Source organism: Bos javanicus, chromosome 4, assembly GCF_032452875.1.
Source record: "Bos javanicus breed banteng chromosome 4, ARS-OSU_banteng_1.0, whole genome shotgun sequence".
Classification (NCBI taxonomy): domain Eukaryota; kingdom Metazoa; phylum Chordata; class Mammalia; order Artiodactyla; family Bovidae; genus Bos; species Bos javanicus.
This window is the reverse complement of record NC_083871.1, coordinates 57,791,098-57,806,457: the sequence shown is the minus strand read 5'-3', so window position 1 is coordinate 57,806,457 and position 15,360 is coordinate 57,791,098. Positions and strand designations below refer to the sequence as shown.

At 37.2% G+C, this 15,360-nt stretch overlaps 1 protein-coding gene across 3 annotated transcripts in view; it reads right to left on the bottom strand.

Moving 5' to 3' along the window:
• IMMP2L (inner mitochondrial membrane peptidase subunit 2) overlaps nucleotides 1-15,360 on the bottom strand; it is a 963,981-nt gene that overhangs the window by 603,565 nt on the left and 345,056 nt on the right. The window contains exon 5 of one of the 3 annotated variants that reach the window (XM_061414106.1): nucleotides 621-14,951. The exons of the other annotated variants lie outside the window; for them this stretch is intronic. Within the exon in view, the coding sequence (XP_061270090.1) occupies nucleotides 14,939-14,951 (13 nt within the window). The 3' untranslated portion in view covers nucleotides 621-14,938. Of the gene's footprint in view, nucleotides 1-620; nucleotides 14,952-15,360 lie in introns of those variants that run through there. 3 annotated transcript variants of the gene reach the window in all.

Sequence of the window (15,360 nt, the reverse complement as noted above, 5' to 3'; positions counted from 1 at the left end):
TAACAAAATAAATCCTGAATCTAATATTTAGACTATGAATTTATGCTCACAAGTATTTCTTCAAGTTCAACTGAATATCTAAGTCACTATATATTGAAAGAACAAAGGAGTAATGAAGTTATAAAATCACAGTTTTCCAACTACAGTAGTAAAACCTGATTTAGGCAAGCACCATCAATGGATGCTAAATCTAAGGGAAAAGGTTTTATTATAAACAGGATATTTAAAACATCTCAAGGTATTTCCCTTTACTTATTAATTTCCAAAGGAGAAAAGTAAATATGGAAGAGAAATTGAATGACTCTTGAACCAAATAATAAAATAATGTCAACAATGCCTTTAATTTTTATTAAAAATTAAAGTATAGAAGAATAATTTATATGCAACTCAACATTGTTTTAAAGTGGTTTTCCTATTCTGATTAAAGCTTTATATTTAAAATGCCTACATGATAATGTGCTTCACAGGCTTGAGACTATCAAACATTACCACAAAGGTGACTGTATTAGCAGCTGCGTAACACTGTATATTTGTTTAGTTCAGCCTGTCATAAAGTGCTATTCATAGATGGGAAAGTAGCAAATGCTGGACTGGATGAGTTACAAGCTGGAATCAAGGAGAAGAGGGCAACAGAGGCTTAGATAGCTGGATGGTATCACTGATGCAATGGATGTGAACTTGGGCAAACTTCAGGAGATGGTGAGGAACAGGTAGGCCTAGCACGCTACAGTCCATGAGGTTGTGAAGAGTTGGATATGACTGGATATATATATATAACACAGTTAAGAATTTTAGTCAATTAAAATATGTAAATGCATTCCAAAATGATTAACGCTATCAATGCTAATAAATAATCCTTGAGAAGGATAGGTCATCACTAAAATATTAGTTTTTTCTCAGCCAAAAGTGCATATAATCTGAATCTAATCATGAGAAAATACTGCTGCTGCAGCTAAATCGCTTCAGTCGTGTCCAACTCTGTGCGACCCCAGAGACGGCAGCCCACCAGGCTCCCTCGTCCCTGGGATTCTCCAGGCAAGAACACTGGAGTGGGTTGCCATTTCCTTCTCCAATGCATGAAAGTGAAAAGTGAAAGTGAAGTCGCTCAGTCGTGTCTGACTCTTAGCGACCCCATGGACTGCAGCCTACCAGGATCCTCCATCCATGGGATTTTCCATGCAAGAGTATTGGAGTGGGGTGCCACTGCCTTCTCCAGAGAAAACACTAGATACACAACACTAGATACACACAAACTGAGAAACACTTAAATTCCTCTGTTCTTTACATATATCAATGTCCCAAAAACAAAGGCTAAAGAATCATCCATATTTAAAAAGCCTGAAGAGATGTGATGGGTTAACACGATGTCATCCTTGACTAGGGGAAATAAAAACTTCTATAAGGATATTATTGGGACAACTGACAACACTACAATAAGGACATGAGTATTTTCAGTGTTAAAGTTGAAAACTGTACTGTAGTTATGTAAGAGAACGTTCTCAGTTCTAGGAAAGACATGCTTAAGTATTAAAGGGTGAAGAGATATGATCAAAGCAACCTAATTCTCAAATGGTTCTGGTGAGAAAAACAATACTTTATACACACACGAACACACACACACAAAATAGAAAGACAAAGTGTTAAGATCTGGGCAAAAAAATTAATTTCTTAAATCTGTGTAAATGGTTTCTGAGCATTCTTTGTACTACCATACAACTTTTCTATAAGTAAAAAGTGTTTCAAAATAAAAAGTAAAATCTGATCTTTACAATTTAAAAAAAAAGAAAGAAAATAATTTGGCAGTAGGACTTAACAAAGCTGAAGAAGCATATTGAGCAGACTATAAGGCAATTCTACTATATATCTTAAAGAAACTCTTAACCATGTGCACAAGGAAATATATGTAAGAATGTTTCTTGTGACTTTGTTTCTTATAGCAAGAATTGGAAGCAGTCAAATTGTCATCAAAAATAGAATGTAAACATGAAAGCAAAAGTGTTAGTTGCTCAGTCATGTCTGACTCCATGCGATCCCAAGGACTATAGCCTGCCAGGCTCCTCTGTCCATAGGATTTCCCAACAAGAATACTGGAGGGGGTTGCCATCACTCCTCCAGGAGATGTTCCCCACCCAGGAATTGAACCAGTCTTATGCATTGCAAGCAGATTCTTTACCATCTGTGGCACCAGGGAGTCATGAATTACAGCATAGTCATTAATAAACACTGTGCATTGAATACTTCAATCAGAGCTACATATGTTAAGACGGATAATCCTAAAAGCAATGTTGATGTGAAAAACTGTTTATTGTCAAATGATATACAATGATACCAAATTTTGTAAAGTATTAAAACATAAAAAGTACTAGAGATTTATCAGTGCAAATATATGTACCTATATATAAAAACAAGCATGATGAAAACTGAATAGTAAATTCTACATAATAATTAACCTTGGGGAGTGACCAGTGTAAACTAGGAAGGCTACACACCAAGCTTCAATTGCCTCACAGTATTTTATTTCTGTAAGAGAAGAAGCAAACCAAAATGCTAAACTATGAGAAATTTAGATAGTGACTATATGGATACATATTATCATTGTCTATCATTTTCAGTGTTTCAAAAATATTACCTAACAAATTTTGTTTAAACATTTTAAAAGTTCTAATTAAACAAAGTAAATGCAGAGAAGCTCAGTTCAATCTTCTTGGACACGAAGGAGAACCTTTGGCCACAATAAAATATAATAAACTAATGTTTAATTAATTTCTATAATATGCAAACACTCTTTGCCACTGTAAACTCATCAAAACACTTTTTCATTAATTCACAGTACTTCAGCCTTTTGTATTACAAATCCCATCATATGGTTATAGATTAGTCAGTCAACTTGATTTTCTAATACGTTTAACTACTCAGCAAATCTTTGTTCTCTTCTTGTTCTGCCTCACATTGGCTGTAGAGTTTACTTAAGTTGTTTTCTACAGTTCTCCTTGAAGCTGGAAAATTCATACCTGGGTTGGATGATATTTATTACGGCTAAAAAGGTATTACCCTTCATGGTTACAACAGAATTCTGAGCAGCATCGGGCCTTCATTGAGATCACAGAGCCTACGGGTCGTGGTCATTTCTTTAGCTGCACAGTATTTTTATCAAAGTTAACAGCCTGTGCAGGCATCGTATGATATGAAATGCTAACAGAAATGTGCTGCATAGACCAGGGGAAAAAGTATGAAATGTACTTTAAATTATTACAAGAAAAGAAACAGGGCTCTACAGTGGAGGAAACTGGAGATTGAAAATAGAGCATCTCAGTTTTGTTCTGCCACTCATTCCTTGTGGCCTTAAGCAACCCACATCCCCTCTCTCAACCTGGGATTACTCACACAGAGATAATGACAATGTCCTGCCAACCTCACAGTATTGGTGTGAGGCCTGAAAGAGATGACACATGCAGAAGTGCTTTGTGAACGATAAAGCATTCAAAAACCACAAAGTGTGACTGTCATTATTCTGATCCTTTCAGAGTCAAAAAATATCCTCACAAAATGAATACAATAAAATTCTCAGAAACAGACAAGGAATATTAATTTGGTAGTTTCTGGAAGCTATGGTTTGTATGTGAGTGAGTAGATCTGCTGCAAGAAAATATCCAAGAAAATATAAATAACTGTTACATCATAAAGATATCATAATGGAGCTCTGTTCAGAGTAGGATTATACAAGGAAGATGAAGGAAGGTGACTGAAGTACTTCCTTCCAAAATTATTTAGAGACTGAATTAATTGGTGATTGCACGAGCTGAAAGGGGGTGGCAAGATGGAAAGTGCCAAGAATGTTTGCTTTCTTCAAAGCGGTGGTTTATAAAGTATATTCAGTGGATACCTAGGGTCCCTCAGAACCTTCCTGGAATTCACGATGGCAAAATTATTTTCATAATAACACTACGATGCCATTTGCCTTCTTTGCTGTGTGGAAACTTGCACCGATAGTGAAAAAGCACTGATGGAGAAATCGCTGGTGCCTTATCACAAATCACGGCCAGGATATCAAACAGTATTAGTCATCTTTATACTCTTCACTGTCACATACTAGCAAGTTTTATAACAAATGTTTGTCTAAGAATGTCCCTGATGAAGCAATTAAAAAAAAACTTAATTATATTATATATAAACCCTTGACTCAAATTTTTTTTTATTCTGTGTGATAAAATGGCAGTAAACAGAAAGCAATTGCTGCATACTAAACGGTAAGAGGCGTTTTAAGGAACAGTACACTTACGTGCGTGTGCGTGCTTTAACTGTCAACTGAACTAGCCATTTTTCATATAGCATCATTTTCACTTGAAGGAACAACTGACTGACAGACTACAATTTTTCAGGCTTGGGTTTTGGGCAGACATTTTTGGTAAAGAATCTGCCTGAAATGAGGGAGACCCAGGTTCGATCCCTGGGTTAGGAAGATCACCTGGACAAGGGCATGGCTACCTACTCCAGTATTCTTGCCTGGAGAATTCAATGGACAGAGGAGCCTAGTGGGCTACAGTCTGTGGGATTGCAAACAGCTGGACACAACTGAGTGATCAACAGAGAGGTAATACTGTTGCTTCAAGGAAAACAACTGAGAATATTCATTGTCAGTAATAACATTAAGGCTTTCAAGCAGAAGTTAGAAGTTTGAAAAATTTCTAATAGCCTCTGAGAGCGTTAACAGCTTCCCAGTGCTATATTTTCTGATTAGATTGGTGGTGATATTAAAAAATGGGATTTGTTTATGCTGTGTAATGAAGTGCATCAACATCTGGAAAATCTACAGAACTCAGTGAATGAATATTTTCTAAATGACCAATAAATGACATTACAGTATTATGCCTGGGTAAAGTAACTGTTCAAAGTACATGATAGATCAATGGATTTTAAAACCAGGTACAAAAAGTTCATTAAAATGTTTATGAATAATCCTTAAGAAAGTATCACTTGTTGAATTTCAGTGCAGAACTAAATAAGAATGTCCATGTCTTATGAAAATACTCCTGACTCACTTCTCCAATCAATGAAGTGGGCTAAAACCAAAACATAGAAAATGATGTAGATTTAGAATGGAGTTGAGTGACGGAGTGGAAAGAGAAGAAATTATCCAATTCTATCACATGATTCTTCAACAAGACTTGTGCACATTACAGTACATATTGCACCTCTCACACTTCAGTGTAATTTTGCTTCAAAAAAGAGCACTCAAAGATGATGTTCTGTCCTAAGGTTAACTAGACCCCTTTTGTCCAATTGTGGCAAGCATCCACCCTCCCTTATCCTCTAGTCCTGTGGTCTTTTGTCAGTGTTTGACAACTATAGAAGTATAAATGTCCAGTTCATTTAAGTTGGGTTGAAACAGTAGCATAACTCATACTACAGAAACTCCCACAAAATTTTAAACTTCAGTTGCAATTAGAGAGACTTTGCCTGAAATCACATCTCTTCTTTCCTTTCCCTGTCCTGCCCTTTCCCATTTATTACTTCCTAACTCTTCTCTCACTTTATTATTTGTAAATAAATCCTCAGTGTAGCATTCTAGAGAATTCTAGTGTGGATCCTAGTAGATTCTGGTGTAGATTCTAGTGTAGCTTCTAGAGAATCCAACATCAAACAGCTAGTTAAAAGCCATTTACTTATTTGATCAATGCTGCTCTTTGAATTCCTGGTATATGATAATCAACTTGATTACCACAGTAATAAAAAGGTTAGTGTACAACTTCATTTTCTATCAACATAATTCTAGCTAAATATAAAGTGAATGAATTAGGAAAGGAGAAAGTATAATTCTACCAACAACAACAACAACAAAATTCTGGTTATGGTCTTTGGTTCATTTTTTTCACATGCAACATTTCTGAGTCCTCGACATTAAAACATTCTTTTAGAAAACAGGCTACAAGGAAAAGGAAATACTAGAACAGTCCTGTGATGGGACAGAAGGAATCGAAGTACATAGAACCATATGAGCAAAATGTAGGTCAAGATAATAATCAGTGAAGAGGAAATGACTGAAAACAATACCAATGTCCAGTGAGAAGTTGACTCCTGCACTGATTTCCCTAATGAAATGCGAAGGATCAGGATAAAAAGGAAGGTGATGGATAAGAAGGTGAATGAGCACCCAGAAAATACTGACATGGAAAAAAAGGCAGGGGAGGGACTGACCAGGGAGAGGTGAGGTGAGCAGGCAACATTCAAAGGTTCCAGACATCTCTCTCTGGCGCTGACAGCACAGAGAGCAGTACTCTAGACGGTACAGCCAGTTTCACAGTGTAAGTACCCACACTGCCATTTCCTTCTCGGCAGTATTCCATCTAGACCAATATGCATTTTCTCACACTCTTCTGCATTATTCCATTAACATGTGTTTTTATCCTCTTCCCTTTTATCTACATTTCAATTACTCCCTAAATCATTACATAAAGAGACCACAAACTTCGACTCTGGGCAACACACAATTCCCTAAAAATCAATACGCAAAGAAGAAAGTGGGTAGGATATATTACACATTTTCCACCTATTCTGTTTTAGGCTTACCTTAAGAGCCAGTTTCTTTCTTTCTTTTTTTTTTTTTTAAGCACCCAAGAGAAAACACACATCATAGAAACCTGTTCTGAACAAAACTGTTATCTACCAACAATTTCCTTTGCCAGTCTCAAAGGACAGTGGGAGAAAAGAGTTCCAGGCATGTATGTGTCTATAAAGTCAATATCTAAAGAGACAAAAACTGGGTAGAGACCTTCAATAAGACTGTTCTGATAACTGTGCTTAAGTCAGGAATACATCACTTTTAATACTTCAAGCATATAACACACATCTGATCATGACTATGCATGTTTGTCATCTTATATCTCTTTATGTTTCAGTTCAGTTCAGTCACTCAGTCGTGTCTGACTCTTTGTGACCCCCTGGACTGCAGCACGCCAGGCTTCCCTGTCCATCACCATCTCCCGAAGCTTACCCAAACTCATGTCCATCGAGTCGGTGCTGTCATCCAACCATCTCATCTTCTGTCGTCCCCTTCTCCTCCCACTTCAATCTTTCCCAGCATTGGTCTCTTCAAATGAGTCAGTTCTTCGCATCAGGTGGCCACAGTATTGGAACTTCAGCTTCAGCATCAGTCCTTCCAATGAATATTCAGGACTGATTTCCTTTAGGATTGATGGCTGGATCTCCTTGCAGTCCAAGGGATTCTCAGAGAGTCTTCTCCAGCACCACAGTTCAAAATCATCAATTCTTTGGTGCTCAGCTTTCTTTACAGTCCAACTCTCACATTCATATACAACTACTGGAAAAACCATAGGTTTGACTAGACAGACCTTGGTTGTCAAACTAATGTCTCTGCTTTTTAATATGCTGTCTAGGTTGGTCATAGCTTTTCTTCCAAGGAGCAAGCATCTTTTAATTTTATGGCTGCAATCTCCATCTTCAATGATTTTGGAGCCCTCAAAAATGAAGTCTGTCACTGTTTCCATTGTTTCCCCATCTATTTGCCATGAAGTGATGGGACCGGATGCCATGATCTTAGTTTTCTGAATGTTGAGTTTTAAGTCAACTTTTTCACTCTCCTCTTTCACTTTCATCAAGAGGCTCTTTAGTTCCTCTTCTTCGCTTTCTGCCATAAGGGTGGTGTCATCTGCATATCTGAGGTTATTGGTATTTCTCCCGGCAACCCAGTTTGTACTTTGTCCAGCCCAACATTTCGAATGATGTATTCTGCATCTAAGTTAAATATGCAGGGTGACAATATACAGCCTGAACATACTCCTTTCCCGATTTGGAACCAGTCTACTGTTCCATGTCCAGATGTAACTGTTGCTTCTTGATCTGCATACAGATTTGTCAGGAGGCAGATAAGGTGGTCTGGTATTCCCATCTCTTTCAGAATTTTCCATAGTTTGTTGTGATCCACACAGTCAAAGAATTTAATGTAGTCAATAAAGGCTTTGGTATAGTCAAAAAAGCAGAAGTAGATGTTTTGCTGGAACTCTCTTGCTTTTTCTATAATTTTTATGCTTAAATGTTATCAATAAAGCACTCTTATAGGCAGAATTGTAGGACATATGAGAGAAAAAAAAAATCACATGGTAGGTAGCCCATTTTAAAATTAACCCAGATTATTATTTATAACAGTTCAAATGAAACAATAGTTTGGAATGATATTTGAAAATTTCCTTCTACTATTAATCTGTTTTATTAGTTGTTTTTGTTAGAGAGCCTAACATGACAAGCATAAAGTGATTTCTAAACCGCTTCTATGGAAACACAGCCCTAGGACACAGAAATCTCTCAGAAATAGCATCAGGATGGACTTTAGTTGGGCTAACCAAGAATCCTCTCATTAAGAGATGATCTGTTATTGAAATAGCTTCACCTTTGAACTTTATTTTTTTAAAGTTTCTTGAACACAAAATAATTCTCTTCTCCTGAATTTAAGACTAAGTACCAGCTGCATGATGCCAGCATATAAATAAAGTCACAGAACTAAAAAGCTGTCAAGGTGAGGACAGGAGCATTTGGGACATGTGCCAGGATACAGCATGGGTCTAGCATCAGAGTACATAATGCAGTTAGCTGCATTAATGTATTTCAATCAATTTGTATCATTATCATTAAAAAAAAAAATCAAACTCCACAAAAAGAACTTACCTTTTATGGTGAGGGAAAAAAAAAAAAAGGCAAAAAGGTCTTGATCTAGAAATATCTTCGAAATGCCAGGCATCATGGAGCTCCAAGCACAAATATCAGGGTAGCTTCCTGATTGTGGGGACTAAAATGACCAAGACCAACACAGTCCCTCAGGTCATCTCTCAAGTATGTGTTGGAAGTGCAGAGGACTGGGGAACAAGTTGACGTTTACAGCTGTATTCATCCCCAGAAATGAACATATATTGGGCAAGTTCAGAAGTTTTGTATGAGACTTCTTAACTTGAGCAAAGACAGCATTCCTGCCACTAAGATTTTGTCCAAAATGCATAAACATTTTCTATTTATTTACAAAAGGAAGACTACAATTAAATATAGCCTCTGCTCTTACTGAAATCAATTTTTAAAAAGAAATTTAACAAAGGACCTCAGCCATTTTAGGAAAGAGGCATTTTATTATATTGTAAAAAATAGCAATAAATATATGGAAGGCAAAAGGTAAAATAGTTTATGCCTTTCATAAATGACCAAGACATAAGAGTATGCATTAACGTACAGCACAGGTAAATCAACGAGCACTAGCAATACTGGCTTTTCTTTTAATGACCTATTATTAATATAACCTGTGGGCTTCCCCACTGGCTCAGACAGAAAAGAACCCACCTGCCAATGCAGGAGACCTAAGAGAAGTGGGTTCAATACCTGGGTTGGGAAGATCCCATGGAGAAGGAAATGGCAACCCATTCCACTATTCTTGCCTTGCAAATTCCATGGACAGAGGAGCTGGCAGGCTACAGTCTATGGGGTCACAGAGAGTCAGATATTACTGAGCACATACACACACACAACATCGCACGAAGCCCTGATGTGTCATATATCTGACACTAACAATTTACCAACACACCAACAGTGCTTCAGTTCTTCTACTTAATCACATTTATCACAAAAAAAATTTCTCTCCAAACTGATGACAGATATACTTCAATGGAAACAAAATCAATTCTTAATAATTACATGTTTAATTCCTTTAAAAGTGATTGATTTAAACAGTCCTCAACTTCTGTTTCCAAGGAAATACTGAAACATTATTTTGTAAAAATCCTTTCCCTTTTTATATTGTAGAAGACAGTTGACTTACAATATTATTCATTTTATATCTATTTATCTTATACCTAGTAGTTTGTATTCGAAATACTGAAATTATTAAAAGCATGTTATCTATGGGTTAGGATAGTGATACATATGTACCAATTATGATTTAATCAGCTCTGGGTATGAAAATTATCATCAGGTGATCAAGAAAACTACTTTTTCTTAAGAGTTGAAATCCTCCCTGCCTTCTTATAGAGAAGATTCTGCAGAACAAGGTACACATATTCCAAATGCTCCCACACCACTTCCCCATTCCCCTCCCAGCCATCTTCCATCTTTCTAGGTTAATATGTGTCATTTAAGTGCCTAACTTATCATGGAGAATGACCTCAACAAGGGATAAAATTAGATTTAGTGAGGAATTTCCAATGTGTTTGACTAAAAGCGACAAAGAATTATTGTATATATTAAACACTCCATGCCATTAGGGTGTACTAGGCTTTTGCATTTTAAAGACAAACGTTTGATAAGGTTCAATTAGACATATTTTTTCATTTACTACGTCTAAATGAGAAGGAAATGCTACATTGGAAAAATGCTCAGAAAAAGCCCAAGTGTACAGAACTGAAGATTATGCATGCTTTGGTAGAAATCTCTGCATTACACTTTTTCTAGATGTAATTTCAAGAAGCACCCTAGACAGTGTGGGTTGGGCTAGCATATAGTTTATTTTGACTTCTATGGAACAACAGGGATTTTCATGTTTCAATAAATTTCTAACCATAACCACAAACGATATCTTTGGACTTCACCAAATAGAAAGCAAAAAAAAAAAAAAAGCTAAATGGGGCACCAAGACCTTTATTTACAATGGCAAAGAAAAGAGAAAGGAGTGCTGAAGGCATCTGTTTTGATGATGAAAATGGAGTAGTACCTGGTGCTCAGTAATCCTCATCAATGAATCATTCTACAACCAATTTAATACACATGAAGGATACTTTCCTGTTTGTAAATAATTCACTTCTTCACTTTACAAGCATCTACTGAGGTCTGATATGAACTTAAACATTAGCAAGTTCCTCTATACTCTAAACCACACAGGGATTTGAGGAATAAAGAGAATGAAAAAAAAAAAAAAATTCAGAAGGAAGGTCAATAAGATGAAGTACTTATTTTAAAAGCAGTTTTGATAATACTGTTAATATATTCATAAAAGTGTTGTATAATTTCAAGAAACCTTAAACTTCATAGTTTATCTTCAAAGAAAATGGATATGGGACAATGCTAGCTCTGTTTCATAGAAAACTTCAGGCTGAAGTAGTGTTACATATATCCATTGATTTCCACACATTTTTTTCACCAAATACTCAGATGCCAAGCTCTGGGTTGAGACCTGAAGATACTATAATGCTATATCATATCTCTTTCTCAGTTTAGTTAATGGTTAAGAGAAAGACAGACAAATAGTAATAAAACAAGTTACTAAGTATGCAATTACGAAATAAGGTATGATCCAAAGAAAAGAAATGCAGAGCTAGCCATATCTGTAACAAATTACACGAACCTGGGCTTGGGGTAACTGAAGATAGGGGACAAAGAAGGCTTTATTTAAAGAAATGCTTGGGTTGAGAGTAAAGAATGGCTGGACCTCAACAGAAAGCAGGTGAGATCTGACAAAAGCAACAAAATGCACAGAATCCCTATCATGGGCAGGGATTGGGAGAAGGAAAAAAGAAGAGGTCACCAAGGAGCAAAAATAAACAATGAAAATGGAATATCAACAGTCAAGTAAGCAGAGGAACCTGAAAAAAGACTTTTACCCCAGGTTACATAGGAACCAACTCTTGAGGACACCTTCAGTGGTCATACAAGCAGACCCAGTAACAAGACAGTTTTAGTGTACTCTGGTAAGGGAAATCTCTAAGGAAAATCAATCTCTCACTCTGATCATACTATTTTTTTTTTTTTAAGCAAAAGTATATAAAAAGAGAACCTTCAGGATAGTGTCTACATCTCAGCAGGCAGACATAATGATAATAAAGATAGTGAAGAGGCACCCACAGGGAGATGTAGTGATTTTTCATTTGGAGCGCAGATTCATATTTGTTCAGTTTATTTGTTTTCTTTTTCTTTTGTTTGCTTGTTTTACAGAATACAGGGGTTTTGCATGCATTATTTTATTTAAAATGATACGTGAAAATGGGAGGCAAGGGTGGAGAGGAGGCAGGTAACAGACCTTGTGGGGACATTTAGGCAACATTAATAACTACGGTCTCCATCTTAAAAATCAATGAAGATAATGAGGGCTATTCACATGGGAGTAAAATTGAATTTTCAAAAGATCACTTTGGATGAAGTGGGGCAGAAGGTTATATGAAGCTGAGTAGATGCAGAGACCCTGGTTAATCAACGCTTGTAGTCTTCCAGGACTCAGATGCTGTCACAGGAAATGGACGGCAGTGGATGAACATAAGACCAATAGGACTCTGTGGTAGAAGCAACATGAGGAATGAGGTAGCAAAAGGTTTCAAGGATAAGTTTGAGACATGGCTCTTATACAACTGGATGTGTTGTGGCTGTTCTTCACTAAGTAAACACTGGCAGAGAAGCTGGTTCAGTCTAGAGCATGCTGAGTCTGAGGTGCCCTTGAGATAGACAAGTGGAGATGTCAGACAGATAATTAAATGAAGCCTGGAGTTCAGATAAGAAATCTGGCATAGCAATCAGATAGAATAGCAGAGTGGCAAAAATGCCATTTTTACGATAATATGTCTAGCGTAAAACAGTACTTAAGAAATAAGAATTAAGAAAAAGTTATGAAATATGTATATATTCTAGAGATCTTAAGTTCAATTCATAATAATACTCTATTGCATTTGTTATTCCTTTGGTTTTAAAGTAGTGTTAATTAAGATACAAGACATTAAACATTAATTAGCAAATGTATTCTCCTTCACCAGTTTATCAGATTAGTCACCTAGTAATATACTGGAGTTTGGAAGGAATAAAGTGAAAGTGAAAGTTGCTCAGTCGTGTCCGACTCTTGGCGAACCCATGGACCGTACAGTTTATGGAATTCTCCAGGCCACAATACTGGAGTGGGTAGCTATTCCCTTCTCCAGGGGATGTTCCCAACCCAGGGGTTGAACCAGATCTCCCGCAATTCAGCATTTCAGATGGATTCTTTACCAGCTGAGCCACAAGAGAAGTCCTTGGAAGGAATAAACAAAATACTGAATATATTTAAATTTAAAAATTTAAACCCAAGCAACAAAGAATTTCAAGTAACCTTGAGGGACAAAAACATTCATTCTCAAGACCACACTTGGGACCACAAAGCAGAACTTAAGAGGAGTTAGTTTAACAAATGAATGCAACTGGAATCTTTTATAATAATAATAAATATCACAAAAAGGCAGTTAATAATTTGGGGTAATGACATACAAAACACAATAAACAAGTTACAATATACACTCACTTCCAGAAGCTCTTTGATTAAAATATTTAGTTTACTCTGTTCAAGGATCACACTATCCCTGAAAGAATCACATTTACGCACACCTACAAAGGCAGAGGTTAATGTGTCTTTTGTTCTTTTGTTTTACTTTAGCAGTTTAAAACAGTAATTTGGAAGAAGACTTTGGGTTTTCATTTTGCAATATGCTACTGCTGATGCTGCTAAGTCGCTTCAGTCGTGTCCGACTCTGTGCGACCCCATAGACGGCAGCCCATCAGGTTCCCCGGTCCCTGGGATTCTCCAGGCAAGAACACTGCAATGGGTTGCCATTTCCTTCTCCAATGCATGAGAGTGAAAAGTAAAAGTAAAGTCGCTCAGTCGTATCCAACTCTTCGCAACCCCATGGACTGCAGCCCACCAGGCTCCTCCATCCATAGGATTTTCCAGGCAAGAGTACTGGAGTGGGGTGCCATCGCCTTCTTCGTTTGCAATATGATAACTCAGTAAATCAAAAGTGGAAATTATCTCCACCCTGCCTTTATGACGATAATATGGTAGGTAAATAAATCATTTTAATATCTTCCTAAACACTTTAATAAATAATATAAGAAATATCTTTTTAAAAGAAAAGCAGCTAAATAAGCGGTGTATGTGTATACATACACAAAAAAAGCAAAAATACTTATAAAACAAAACCAAAAATTGTTCACAACTCTTACAACAATAAAAGTACTTGGTCCATCTTTCCAAGTATTTAAAAACTGATAACTAACCTAATACTAACCTGTCTTCATTTTTCAAATGGTTAAGGTAAATTATTCTGATGTTTAAAAGTGAAAGTGTTAGTCGCTCAGTCATGTCTGACTCTTGCAACCCCATGGACTGTAGCCCAGCAGGCTCCTCTGCCCATAGGATTCTCCAGATAAGAATAGTGGAGTGGGTTGCCATGCCTCCTCCAGAGGAACTTACAGATCCAGGGATCCGACTGGTGTCTCTTATGACTAACCTGAAATGGCAAACCTACACTAGCACCTTCTGGGAAGCCCAAGCTTTTTTAAGCTTTTCTGCATAAAAGCTTAGTAAACTTCATACTTACAGATGAAAATCAAATGGCAAAGCTTATATTTTGTAAATTTAACCTTTATTCTTAACTGTCACGTAGGTCTTTGGTTCTTCCAAAAAGTCCAGTTCTTTCCCTCCTTAGGGTACAGTTTAGTTCAGTTCAGTCACTCAGTCATGTCCGACTCATTGCAACTCCATGGACTGCAGCATGCCAGGCCTCCCTGTCCATCACCAACTCCCAGAATTTACTCAAACCGATGTCCATTGAGTCAGTGATGCTATCCAACCATCTCATCCTCTGTCGTCCCCTTCTCCTCCTGCCCCCAATCCCTCCCAGCATCAGGGTCTTTTCCAATGAGTCAGCTCTTCCCATGAAGTGGCCAAAGTATTGGAGTTTCAGCTTCAACATCAGTCTTTCCAATGAACGCCCAGGACTGATCTCCTTTAGGATGGACTGGTTGGATCTCCTTGCAGTCCAAGGGACTCTCAAGAGTCTTCTCCAACACCACAGTTTCAAAGCATCAATCCTTTGGCGCTCAGCTTTCTTTATAGTCCAACTCTCACATCCATACATACCTTAGGATACAGTGCTCCACAATATCAGCTGCAGATTGCTTCTAGAATCTTCATGGTTAATAAAATCTGCAAATCTCAAGTCCAGTACCTGTATATAAAATGACAGTACAGTAGTCCTTCCTTATCCCCAGATATAAAAATCTGTGAATACAGGCAGCTAACTGAATTTACATAGGCTTTCTTCTAAATCTCTATGAAGCTAAATAACTCTTAAGCATCCATCAGGTCTCTGCTCAGTTTTCTTAATATTCCCCACGTAGGGGAATATTAAGCAAGCCCTCCCTGCTTGCTGCCTCTCTCATCGTGAACTGTTCTTTTCCTCACGCCAGTTGTCATCTTTCCCGGAGTAGGAAATGTCAGCCTACTCCAGTATTCTTGCCTGGACAATCCCATGGACAGAGGAGCCTCGCTGGCTGCAGTCCACAGGTCACAAAGAGTTGGACATGACTGAACATGCATGCATGTAAAAACTGTCACTTACTGTGCTTCTTTGTTTA